General features: G+C 28.5%; 2 protein-coding genes across 4 annotated transcripts in view; one reads left to right on the forward strand and one right to left on the reverse strand.

Annotated features, from left to right (window-relative positions):
- The window catches only part of pcm (5'-3' exoribonuclease pacman), a 160287-nt gene extending 158483 nt beyond the window's left edge, over positions 1 to 1804 (reverse strand). For 2 of the 3 annotated variants that reach the window (XM_072540489.1, XM_072540488.1), the window contains exons 1-2: positions 1604 to 1803; positions 1109 to 1549 (exon numbers count right to left, since the gene is read on the reverse strand). In XM_072540489.1, coding sequence (XP_072396590.1) covers positions 1109 to 1549; positions 1604 to 1678 — 516 coding nt within the window. In that variant the 5' untranslated portion in view covers positions 1679 to 1803. Of the gene's footprint in view, positions 1 to 1108; positions 1550 to 1603 lie in introns of all 3 variants that reach the window. The other variant, XM_072540490.1, reaches the window with a different exon arrangement.
- Positions 1805 to 2055: 251 nt separating this feature from the next.
- The window catches only part of RabGGTa (Rab geranylgeranyltransferase subunit alpha), an 87916-nt gene continuing 75999 nt past the window's right edge, over positions 2056 to 13972 (forward strand). Inside the window, exons 1-2 of the mRNA XM_072540491.1 lie at positions 2056 to 2209; positions 3306 to 3541. Coding sequence (XP_072396592.1) covers positions 2207 to 2209; positions 3306 to 3541 — 239 coding nt within the window. The 5' untranslated portion in view covers positions 2056 to 2206. The remainder of the gene's footprint in view (positions 2210 to 3305; positions 3542 to 13972) is intronic.

Raw genomic sequence — 13972 nt, forward strand, 5'->3', positions numbered from 1 at the left:
CTAGAAATTAGAATGACACATGTGACAAGATCAACTTACACAACTTGAATATAGTAAATAAGAGTTGTACCAGTTTTTTATGACGCGAACTGTACACTTTTATTAAAACTTAAAAATTTAATATATGTATTTACTCCGCAAAAAAACTATGTATATGTGGCAACATTGAACCTGCGCAGAATATTGTATATTGTGCGCAAACGCGCTTGACTTGTGTTTCCAAATAAATGAATTTTGGCCATTTTACAATATTTTATATTTTTGGATAATTTAACGGGGAAAATGATTGGTATTTACAATTGATTTATAAATTTTATGTAACTACTAAGGCTATTTCGTATTTTGATAACATTTTTCTCTTGTTAAATTTTGATTTCCTATACTTTTTATGAATTTTTTTCAATTTTTGTTACATTTTTTCACTTTTTGTATGTTTCCGTAGACGTAAACATGAAAATTTTGCCTTTTTTCTATTTTTCAGGCTAAGTCCAACAAAAATTCGCATTTTTAGGGACCCTCACTAATGTAAACAAATACCAAACTTTGTAAAAACATTGTTACTGTAGTTACTCATAAAACCAACATAGCTACGGCTCTTGGTTTAATAATATGTATTTAAATCAAACCAGTATATTATGAAATTAATTAATAAACTGGAAAAAAAGCTAAATTTATTTTTAAATACATTTTTGAAGTTTTTTCATATATTTTTTTTTATATAAATATTAAGTAAATTATTATGTCTCTTTATTTGGTATTATTTTAAGAATTAACATAAACTAGCTATATTCATAATGTACTTTTTTTGTAATGCAGATTTCTGATTTTAATAAACAAACAAATATTTTAATATTTTGTTTTTCATATAACTAGATAGAAACTTGTTTTTTTTGTAAACAATATGATATTGTTGAATTAAAATACTTTCATAATAAGGATTGCAAATTCAACCTTTATATAAATGTCAAAAAGCAAAGAGGATAATAATATTATGTGATAAAGTCAGGGAATATGCAATCAAATTGTGGCTATTTGGTACAACTATATGTTAATCATAATCATCATATACATTTATAGTTTTAGGATGTGAAAAAATATTGCACAATACCTCATGTCCAGACAGTATCACTTTACATTTCTGCCATAAAGGATCATTGGAAATTTTATCAACTACAAAATATTTCAATTGTTCTTGCAGACGAGCCATAAAAACAGTACCAGGTGTAATACAATTGGAATCAAATCTTTCTTCTGCTGGTAAAGATTCTCCTTTCTTTAGTGCCTCTGCCTCAGCTTTAGCTGCATCAGCAGCAGATCTAAATCTTCTACCTCTTTGCTGATTCATTTTAGCACGAGGGGCTACACCATCCACTGCCATAACAAACACCTTTTGCGGTTTTATCATTCGAAACAGAACTTCAATATAATGGAAGATGTCTTTAAATATTTTCTCTTCTGTAATTCGGAAGTGGGGATCTTCATCATTAGGATGTGAACAATTGTGAATTATACCATTCATATCCAAATATAAATTATCAAATTCGGGAATCTGAAAAAGATTAAATGTTTTAAAAAGTATTTTTAGCTTAAATTATTTGTGTACCTGATAATCTTTTACCAATTCACTTAAACATGGATATCTTTCACTTATGTATCGAAAAAATTTTGGAACACCCATTTTAAACAAGTTTTGTTAACCAATGTTTTGTATTATTTTCTTTTCCCCAGTGAAATTTATATTTTTTTATTTTTTATTTTTTTCCAATAAGCTTAACTGCTGCCAACTACCAGTTTAAATAACTAATGTCAGTCAACATGTCACATGTCAAATGTAAATTGCTGTCCATTTTAATCTTCTCTCTTCTAATTTTTTTTAGTTAGGCTTAAACCAATATTGCTTGTAATGAGAATTATAGTAGTATTAAATACTACTACTAATTATACAAATTTTGTATATTAACCTAAATTTGTTTTGATGTTTCGATTTCCACTGCGGAAATTGTTTTTTAAAAAAATCATAAATAAAACTATCCCTAATAACACCACGGATCACCTATAAAATATGTGGTTGTAATATGTAAACTCCATTCGCCATATTTTGACAGATTCATTGTCGACATATCTCTGAAAGTGAAGGCTTTTGTATATTTTTTTCATAATTATTAAATAAAATACATAAAATTAGGTTAAACTTATTTAGAGTAAAATGGTATGATTTTTTATATACTTGTTTATGTAATGTGTTATATATATTTACTCTGGTTGGGGTAGTTAATTTCAGTTTTTCCTTTTGTTAGGATTTGGGCCAAAATAAAATTACATAGTTTTTATTGGATTTTAAGAATTAACTAAATACATGTTATTGTAGTATGTGTTTCTATATATTACACTGTAAAACTTTAAACTACTTAGTTTTATAAAATCATAAGTGTTAAATAACTTAAATTAAACTTAATACTACAATAACCCTGGCTTCTTCTTTTTCCTAAGCTTGTCCCTTTCAGGAGTCGCTTTTTCTTACTCTTCTTCGCCACTTATTTCTGTCCTTTGTCTCTTCTTCATCTAAACCTTTCTCTCTCAATTCCTCTTACCACACAGTCCTTCCGTCTTCTCATTGATTTTCTGTTACCTCCCTTTCCATCAACTTATAGCAGCTCTATACTTCGTCCCTTATAGTTTTCATTTCTACCTCTGACATGACCAAGCCATTGAAATACAATATATATAATACAATACAGCTAGCTGCTACAAGAAAAAGATCAATGGCTTCATTGACAAAAATAAAGTAAAAAAATCTTATTGTTTACAGTGTGAAGGAAATCCCCAATATTGCTTGGTTTGTTTTAATGCAGTTCATAAAAATATGAAAATTTTTAACTGCAAAATTTCTTTTATCCAACCTGTGCTTACTAGCAGTAACCTGGTGTCACCTGCTTATACTTGTAGTGCAGGACCACAGCAGACGCTATACATTTAACTTGTTCAAGTAGTGTTTAACTGACAATTCTAGCAGTCACTGGTATCCTCTGTGGTACTAAATCTGTTAAGAACTTTTCCTTTCTGGAATATTGCTGAATCTTTTTTCCCAAAAGTTTTTTCTTTTACTTTTTTCTGGAAGAATTCTGGTTTAATGACATTCTGGCTAAAAGATGCAAATTTATTAATGGGGAAAAAATAAGAGTTTACTTTGGTCTAATACTTACCATAAAATTAGTTATAATTTTAAGTTAATTAGTATAATTTTAAAAAGTTTTTTTTCAAATTGTTTTATAAACACACATCACTTTTCTTGTTTGTAATTTTAGCATGGAAGATTAAAAGTTCGTACTTCCGAAGAGCAAAAAGTTCTTAAACGGAAAGAACAACAGAAGAAACTAGTTGCATATCATTTGGGAATGAATAAAATTTTATCTACTAGAAACAAAGACAGTTATGAGCCTGAAAGTCTTCAGATTAGTTCACAAATTTTAATAGCCAATCCAGATGTGTACACGTTATGGAATTATAGGAAGGAAATAATTTTAATGGAAATTAAGAAAAGGTATATACAAAAATTATTTTTATCTAAAAACAACAATATTTTTTTTTGATATCTTAACATCAACAGTATAGGAAGCAAGATGGTTATAAAGCTATTTTCTTCTGTCATTTTTATTTTGTTTACTATTAATATTTAGTGGGAATCAATCACAATTTCACTTGAAAATACATTTATTTTCAACATCAAAGCAGAAATCGAAATACCAAAATAAATGTATTTTCAAATTGAATTGTGGTTAATTCCCACTAACTCTTAAACAGGCAGAGAAAGGAATATAACTCTATTACTTAATAGAATAGAAATAAATTACATTGCATATCTCTTATAAATTGAATTAGAAACACAAGAAAAAAACATTTTTGGAAGAATAGTTTTCTTATCTCAAGCTATAGACGAAGCAGTGGATAGCCTGAGGTGTGAAAAAAATAAAACCTACAGTAAAAACTGTAACAACTGAAAAGACACATCGCACAACCACACATTTCGTGCCACCACACATTACATGGAGTAGTAAATGCAGTGCATTATGTGTTTATTAATAATGTAAAATACTGAAAATAAAATAAAATAAATATAAAATAAAATAAAAAAAAATTAAAGTAAGTTTATTTTGACATATTTTATAAAATAAAATATAATCAAATCGAAATGAATAAAATATCAAATTAAATTGAATAAATTATCAAATTGAATCAGGTAGAGATTATCGAATGGAATCGAACCAAATATCAAATCGAATCAAATATCAAATTGAATGGGTTAACGAATTGAATTGGAATCAAATCGAATTAAATTGAATCAAATATCAAATAATATTGATTATGTGATCTAATCCATTATCGAATCAGGTATACATTACAAAGAATTCCCAAGGCTTATTCAACCTATAACTGAAAAAGGTAAACATTTATGTATTAATTAGCTGTCTGGGATAGATTGGGGATTTGTTTCTGACAATGACACTTTTATATATTTTAAGTTTAATAAGTTTATGGGCATTCATGAATTATGTCAATTTTTTAAGTGACAACATAAAACATACAACTTAAAAATACTAAATGATTTTTAAAAACTGTATAAAAATGAAATAAAAAGTAAATTTTAAATTTAATGACAGAGAAATCTTGACTTAAGAAATCCTACCATGTGGAACGTCATAAATAGACGAGGAATATCTGGGGCTCTATATCAAGCTCATAACATCACTCCAGATGAGTTTAAGAATCTTTTTTCTCAAATTGCCCACAACTTAATAAAAGGTATACCTGAATTAAATATGAATTTTTTGAAGAACATCAATGTAAATCATATAGATAGTTTAAAAAACAAAAAACAATGTGATAAATGCTTATGATATAGGCTTAAATGTTAGCATTATTAAGATGATAAAAAATAGGATCATAAGCCCTCTTACACACTTCATAAATCAATTCTTTAATGAGAGTACATTTCCCTCAGTTCTAAAAAGTTCTATTATAACACTCATATTTAAAAAAGGGAAAATTGATGTCTCTGAGAACCATAAGCCTGTTGCATTGCTCCCAGCTATCTCTAAAATAGCAGAAAAGGCCACGGCCTTGCGAATCACAAGTTTTTTTTTCCAAAGTAATAGTTATTTCTCATAATTACAGTTTGGTTTCAGGAAGGAAAGGAGCACAACTCTTGGCATTCTTGACCTAGTGTCCTGCATCTTGGAATCCTTTCATAGGATGCAGTTCAGCACTGTTGTGTTTTGTGACTTGAGTAAGGCGTTTGATTATATGAACCATGGGATACTCCTGAAAAAACTACAGAGGTACAACTGTCCACAGACTGTCAAGTTGATCCAATCATAACTCGAGAACAGGGTACAGTCTGTGAGGGTGTCTCAGGTGTCAGGGGATAGTGTTGTTTATGTTGGTGTTCCTTAGGGCTCCGTCCTTGGACCCATACTATTAATGACCTTACCTTAAAGCATTGAATCAAACGCTACATACACACTCCTTGCTGATGACACAACTATCTCCTTCACAGCTGACAAATTTGAGGACTTTAAGGGTTCCAAGTTTGCACTGTCTAGACACCAAAGAGTGGTTTTGTGTTAACAGCCTCTTGCTTAATGAAGCAAAGACCAACAGGGCTGTTTTGCTCTTAGGGACACCCAGACTTAAAACGCAGATGTGACAAGTGTGAAGTTCCTTGGGGTACACTTGGACCCCAAACTTTAATGGGATCAACACATTGACTATCTGAGTAAAAAAATATCAAAAATAAAATATATGTGTGCAAAGATCTAGCATCAGGTGTTTACACAAGGTCTTACGAACAGCTTAATATGCCTTTTTTAACTCTCATCTAACATATGCAATCTTGATCTGGCATTCAGCGGGAATGCCGAGAGTCTTTGGTTTGCAACGTAAGGATATAAGAGTTCTTGCAGGAGTTTGGTTTAGGGACAATTGCAGATTGGCTTATGGGGCCTTTGTATCTATGAGAACCTTATGTTTGTTAAGAGGAACAAGGGGCATTTTGGGACCCATGGAGAGGTGCACAATTATAACACTAGACATAGGTGTGATCTTGTTCCAGTCTACTGGAGGCTAAAGAGGTGTCAAATTGGATCAGGGTATTGGCAATTAAAGTTTATAACAAATAGCCTGATAACTTATAGGATCTTTCCACAACTCAATTTAAAAGTAAAATTAAGGAAATTTCAATTTTAAACTATGTCAAAATGATATGTCTTTTTATGTAATTAGAATTTAAGATTTTTTAATAGAACTATTGTTCTGCTTTTATTTTGACGTGTGTTATACTTCTGGCAAAATTACACCAATAAACGAATTTGGATTGAATTGATTATCGAATCGAATCGATTATTGAATTGAATAGAATCGATTATCGAATCGAATAGAATCGATTATCGAGTCGATTTGATTATCGAATCAAATCGAATCGAATATCGAATCAAAAGGAATCGAATCGATTGTTGAATCGAATGGAATCGATTATCAAATTGAATCGATTATTGAATAAAATCGAATTGAATCAAATATTGAAACTAATCAAATCGATTATCGAATCAAATCTAATCAAATATCGCTTAAATCGAATTGAATCGATTATCGAATGGATTATCGAATCGATTATCGAATCTAATCGATTATCCAATCTTATCGATTATCGAATATAATCGATTATCGAATCTAATCGATTATCGAATCTAATTGATTATCGAATCGAATCGAATGTCGAAACTAATCGATTATCGAATCTGATCGATTATCCAATCTAATCAAATATCTATTTTAATCGATTCGACCATGGAATCAAATCGATTATCGAATCGAATAGAAATAAAATAAGGACAGGCTCTTGTCCCGTCCCGCACTTTTTCATCTGTCCCGTCCCGCATCTATTTTCGGTGTCCCCTCCCGCGTCCCTAATATATTTTTATAATAATGGTATAAAGACAGATTTACATATTTTTTTGTGGGCATATTTTGTTTTTATAGATTGTGTTATATATTAATCATCAAAATTATATTATTAGACCAATTTAATAATTACCTACTTCAGTTTCTACACGTAGCACCTTTTCCTGTACAATGTATTGTGAAATTTTTTAATTTATTTTGAGTTTCTCCCGTTTAAATTGTTTCAGATACTATACTATAAAAAAAAATTGTTATATTATATATTAGAGGATCATTCACGCAACAATTCTTTCTTTTCAATATTAAAGGTTTCTTATTTTAAATGGATGTTGTAATTTTTTGAGTCATTTGGGAGTAATATTATTAAATTATATTAATTGATAACATATTATTTATATTTTTTTTACTTTCCTATTAATTTACAATTTGTTTATACATGTCATGCACTAACTAACCTACGAATTTTTGACAGCAAACGTCTAATCGCTAATTAGAATTTTTAAAATAAAAAGAAATGACACCTATATTAAAACACAATTCAGACCGTTTATCATAATCTTTTCCATTTAATTTATTTACAAACTGCTGTTTATATGGATGATATAAACTGTAGTTTTTAATTGGAATCAAAGTTTCTTAACGTTTGTCGATATTGTTAAAAATAAAGGTACTTTCTTTGTTCTTTATAAAATTCATATTTTTTTGCAAATTGCGTATACGACTGAAGAAAAATTAATATTTGATGATTGTATTTTAGGTTTTGTCCCTAAAAAAGGCCTATTTGATGCCGACTTAATTGGACAAACACACTGTATATATAATAGAGTCACAAGCCACAGTTGAACAAAAAAGTACTTATTTCAATATCTATTTATTTTGCAACTCTTCATTTATATAATATCTTCTTTAATGAAATTAAAAAATATTTTATCGTTTATCCATGACTGGACACAAAGGATCGCAGCCACTGAGTCCTCCTTTTTTTCCTCATGGTCCAGCCGACTCTAAGGAAGAGCCTTTCTGCTGGGACGGACGTAGCTGGAATTGATAGGATATCCTTGGCCAAACGAGTCATTACTACGAGTACTATTCAGACTTGCATCTATGAATCGGCTCGAAGCTTTCGAAATGTGGTGTTATAGGCGCATCTTACGTATATCCTGGGTTGACAGAGTTACTAATGTGGAGGTCCTGCGTAGAATGGGGAAAGAATGTGAAATTCTCATGACCGTCAAAACTAAAAAGTTGGAATATCTAGGACATGTAATGAGAAATCAAGAACGTTACGGCATTCTCCAGCTGATTCTCCAAGGGAAAGTAAATGGTAAGAGAGGACCGGGAAGAAGACGCATTTCCTGGCTTCAAAATTTACGAAAGTGGTATAACACGACTACCACTGAACTGTTCCGCGCTGCAATAAATAAAGTAAAGATAGCCGTGATGATCGCCAACATCCGGAACGGATAGGCACTTTAAGAAGAAGAAGAAACGAGTCATGACAGGAAATTTTTTCTGGTTGTCTTTCTTTTCTTTTTCATAGTACATCGGGTACTAACATTTTTGTCCATTGTGCCTTTTCCCTTTGTGCCTCCCATTCAGATTGTCATTTATCAAGCATTTGGTTTCTAATTTCATCTCATATCTGCGTCAGGTGGCCGTTGCTACTAGTATATAGGATGGTTCTTTCTTTCACTAGGAGCTGAATGGAGCTGTACTATTCAGTTCTCTTTTCCGCAGTTTTAGATCGTGAAGGCAGCGGCTGGTAAACTTCTGATTTAGAAGAAGGATGTTCATGGTCTGGATCAAAATCGTCAGCATTATCAACTTAAGTCTCCTCTTAATTTGATGGACTTTCCAATATCAAATATATATAACAAAATTTATAATTATATTATTTCTTTATAATTTATATATGAAACTTGAAAAATGTCACATTTTTATTTAATTTTCCATATATCTGATACATTTTTTCAGAAATCTATCAATGGTGAATAAATCTTCTTCTTTTTTGTTACTAAACAAAAAAGAATTTTTAAACAAAATTTTATTTTTGGCAATATAATTTTCAAAAGTAAAAATTTTAAGTTGGCATTTATGACATTGAAGCTTATTTGTAATTGGTCGCTACTTTAAACTATTTATAAATTCAATTATTTTTGTTAAGAAAATGTTTTCAAAATTCTATTAAAATTTCAGGGAAGAATTTATTAGATAAGGGCATTTTAGTATTAATTCTTTTTGAAATGTATTTGCAGCAATTTTATTAACCAAACTAATTTTATTTGGTGAGTTTTTTAAATTTTTTAAATAGTAAAAATTTTTTTCTTTCTAGTTCAAATTTGTAAGATATTTTGTCTTTTTTAGCAGCTCTTGATAATAATTGTAAACACAATTGAAAGCTCGAGATAATAAATAGTCAACCAATAGCCCCTATTATTGACTAATTAACCCAAAACATTTATATATATATATATATATATATATATATATATATATATATATATATATATATATATATATATATATATATATATATATATATATATATATATATATTGTGACGATTGGGGTTTATAGAAAATAATTTATAAGTTATATACTACATAATATTAGATATAAAAAAGTATTTGTTTATTTTAAGAAGTTATATACTAGAGAATTTAATAAAAATATATTTATGTGAGGGCATTTTTAATAAATTAGCATATAATAATTGTAAAAAGTTGTATTTTAGTAATTTTAATGTTGTAAATATATGTAAGTGAGCCATGTGCCTAGGCAACCAAAAATACTCTCGAATTGACAGATAGAAATTAATCATAATACGAATATAAAGTGGGGTTATAATAATATATTGTTTGAATTGTGTATTTTATTAAATTAGAGTGTTAGTTACTAATTTGAATGTTTATTCTGATCTGAAAAGCCTAAATGTCAACAAAATTATCAATGGAACATTAACGAATTCTCCAGAGTGCAGAATTTGACCTGTGTTTATGTTGGAACATTCTGGAATAATGATTATGGCGGTGGATCGAATAGATATTTTTTTCGAGAACATCTATATAGAAGTTAATAGAACGAATGGAACATGATCTCTTACCAGATGGTTCTGGAATATCAAAAAGGATATAAATACCCGTGATTTGGATTCAAGATGGCAGTTTTAGGAAGTTTTTAGTCAGAAGTCAAGCAGTTTATTATGAAAGTTAGTAGATTAGTTAGTGAAGTCAATTGTTCACAGTTTTAGTAAGTCAGTCAAGCAGTTTAATAAGAAATATGAAAGTTAGTTGGAGATAGTCCAATTGTTTAATATAGTGAGTTAAATGAAGATTAAAATTATGCATATATTTAATGCACATTTATAATTATACACAAATAATTATTGAAGATTATAAAAGTATATTAGAAGAATATTGGATGGACATTGGAAGGAATTAAAATTATATTATGATTGGAGATTAGTATAAATCAACTTATAATAATTGGATATTGGTATATTGAAAAGAAGAATAAATATAAATGGTGTTTGCTGGTTTGCTTGGTGGTATATAAATGCTGGTGAAGAAAAATATATCTTAAATTGGTAGAAGCTGATAATTGGAAAAAGAAATTTCACAAAAACAAGGATAACCGAAGTACAAAGACATTCAGTGGTGATTAGAATATATATAGTGGAAAACAGTTCATTTAGGCATTCAGTGAAAGAAAGGTACAAAATTTTGTTAATATAATTTAGTTAATGTCATAACAATTTCAATTTTAAAGATAGTTTGTTTAAATTTTACATTGTCTATAGAATTTAATTAGTTTTATAAGAGTATCAATTTAAAGATAGTTTATTTTAAATTTACATTGGCTAGGTTAGATATATATATATATATATATATATATATATATATATATATATATATATATATATATATGTGTTCCATAATAGTTATAATAAAGATAATTTAAAAAAGTACTGACAAACTAATTCTTTGAGAACCGCGATAAAAACCCTATATTATTAAAAATACTCATTGCTCATTCAAACAAAAAACACATCATAACAATTTGGCACCCAACGCGGTGGCTCTCTATTTAAAAGAATTAGTTTGGGAAGATAAGTGCTCTCATATAATTAAATTAATTATCAGTAAAAAAAAAAATATAGATTTTATTTTTAATTATATTTGAACAAGTAAAGTCTCAAAATGTCTCAAGGAAAGAAAGGTACAAGAAGCAAAAAGAATGAAGAAGATGTGGAAGTAGAAACACAACCTATACAAGAGGAGAGTTTAGTTCAAGTTCCAGAAGATACTGCAGAAATGAATCCAGAAAGAGAGGAAAATGTCAATATGGCAGCTTTGATGTCATTAATGATGCAGATGAACAAGACAATGGAAGAGAATACAAAAAAAAATGGAAGAGAATACAAAAAAAATAGAAGAGAATTCAAAAGAAGTCAAAGAAGACATGAAAAAAATGGAACAGAAAATGGAAGAGAATACGAAGAAAATGGAAGAGAATACGAAAAAAATGGAAGAGAACACGAAAAAAATGGAAGAGAATTATAGAAAATTAGAAAAGAAAATAGAAGATAATAATAATAAAATTGTAAAGCAAATAGAAAAACAAATGGATAAAAAACTTGAAGCTGCAGAGAAAAAAGTAGCAAATGAAATAAAAATTATACGGAATGACTACAAGAAAAGGATAGAAAATGAGAGGACAGAAGTAAAGAGGATTATTCAAGATAATAAGATAGATATAGAACAGAAAATAGAGTTACAGAAATGTAACTTAGAAGTAAAAATTAACGAAGACAGGAGAAACACAGAAGAAAAATTAGACGATATACAACAAAATATCCAAATAAATTGTAATCAAATAAGAAATGTGGAACAGAGAATAGATGATATTTCACAAATGAGAGACATAGGGAGACCTTACTTAAATTTAACAAATGAGACTGGGATTAAATTCTCTGGTAATATAAAAAATTTGCATCCTAGAGTATACATAAATAGTTTAAAACATAAATTAAGATTTGTGAATAATATTAATGATATTAAAGATTATATTAGAATGACATTAAATGACAATGCAGCAACTTGGTTTGCTAGTATTGAGAATGATTTAGATAATTTTCAAACATTTGAAAATAAATTTTTAAATTATTATTGGGGTGAATTAGAGCAAGCCAAGTTTAGAGAAATTCTATATTTTGGAAAGTATAATCAAAATTTAAAATCAAATATGGTAGATTATGCATTGAAATTGATAACAGTTGCAACATATTTAGAACCACCACTTAGAGAGGATGAAACAGTCTTAAATGTATCTAGACATTTTGATGCTGATGTTGTGCAAACCGTAACTGTACAAAATATTCAAACAATAGATAGTTTTATTAATTTTATTCAAAGAATACAAAGAGGCAATATGACAAGTAATAATAACAACAGAAAAAACAATAATAACTTTCAATATAATAAAAATGATAATCAACAATATAGACAATCATATAACAATAATACTAGGTATGGTAATAATTTACAAAATTTTAATAATAATAACAGTAATCAAATTAGACAAAATTGTAATAACAATACTAATTATAATAGACAACATTTTAATAACAGCACTAATAATAATAGACAAGATTTTAACAATAGAAAAAATACAGAGCGACCTAACTATAACAGACAGGTAAATTGTGTTCGAAGGAATAGAAGCTGCGAAGACAGGGAACAAAATAGTACAAGGCAGGAAAATGTGAGTAGAAGCCATAGTAGGGAAAGACATAGGACATCAGATCCAAGTGGTCAGATACAATCTGACAATTCTAATAATCAAAATTTTGTGCAGTAAACTTTCTGAATTACAAGTTAGGCCATTGCTATTATGAAAAACCTTCTGAATTTATTTCTTTAGATGAAGAGAAAATTATTGAATCTATTAATTTAATTTATATAAATGCTTTGGCCAAAAATAAAATGATTAAAATTATGATAGATACTGGTTCAGAAAGTACTTTAGTCTCAGAGAATTTTATTTTTAATACATTAAAACTATCAGATATAATAAAGATTCCAAAAATTAAAATTATTGGTGCAAATAATAAGAAGTTGGGTGAAATTGATAAACTAGCCAATTTTAAAATTAATATTCTTAATAAAGAAATTAATATGCAAGGATTTATTGTCAAGGATTTATGTGTTGATATATTAATGGGAAATGATGAATTGGAAAAGAAGAAAGTAAAGATAGATTTTGAAGAAAAAATGATAACTTTGGAAGGGCAAATAATTAAATTTATGCAGAAAGATGAGGTAGAAGAAGGAATAAGAGTTGATAGGATATTATTAAAAGAAAATAATGATGTTTATGAAGAAGAAATGTATTTTGATGATAGGGAAATGTCCCAAAAGAATGTAAAGAATAATTATTGTAGTGAATATTTAAGGAATGGAAATTTTAAGCAGATGGATGCCTACGAGGCGGAGTGCGTAAAATTGGAAGCAAGGAATAATGAGTACATATTGAAGAATAATGTGATTTGTAAAGAAGAAGATATGATGAAAGTTTGAAATTGCCTTGAAGAATATAAATCAATAGTCATTTCCATATTGCAGCAACACAAGGGACTTGTCAATAAAGAAAATAGAATTGCACAAAATTATATCCATAGTATAAAAGTTAAAGAAGAAAAAGATTTTAAAACAAAATCATACCCAATACCATATAAATACAGAGAAGAAGTAAACAAAACAATTAATAATATGTTAGAAGATGGGATCATTGAGAAGGCAGATACACGTTTTATTAACCCCATAGTAGTAGTACGAAAAAGATCAGGTGAAATCAGGTTATGTTTGGATGCAAGGAATATTAACAAGATTACTGAAAAGCAATTTGAAGCACCAATGAGTATAGATGGAATATTAGGAAGAATTACAGGAATGTCATTTTTCACTAAAATCGATTTACAGCATAGTTTCTGGTTAATACCTCTAGAAAGAAAAAG

Source organism: Diabrotica undecimpunctata, chromosome 8, assembly GCF_040954645.1.
Source record: "Diabrotica undecimpunctata isolate CICGRU chromosome 8, icDiaUnde3, whole genome shotgun sequence".
Taxonomy (NCBI): Eukaryota; Metazoa; Arthropoda; class Insecta; order Coleoptera; family Chrysomelidae; genus Diabrotica; species Diabrotica undecimpunctata.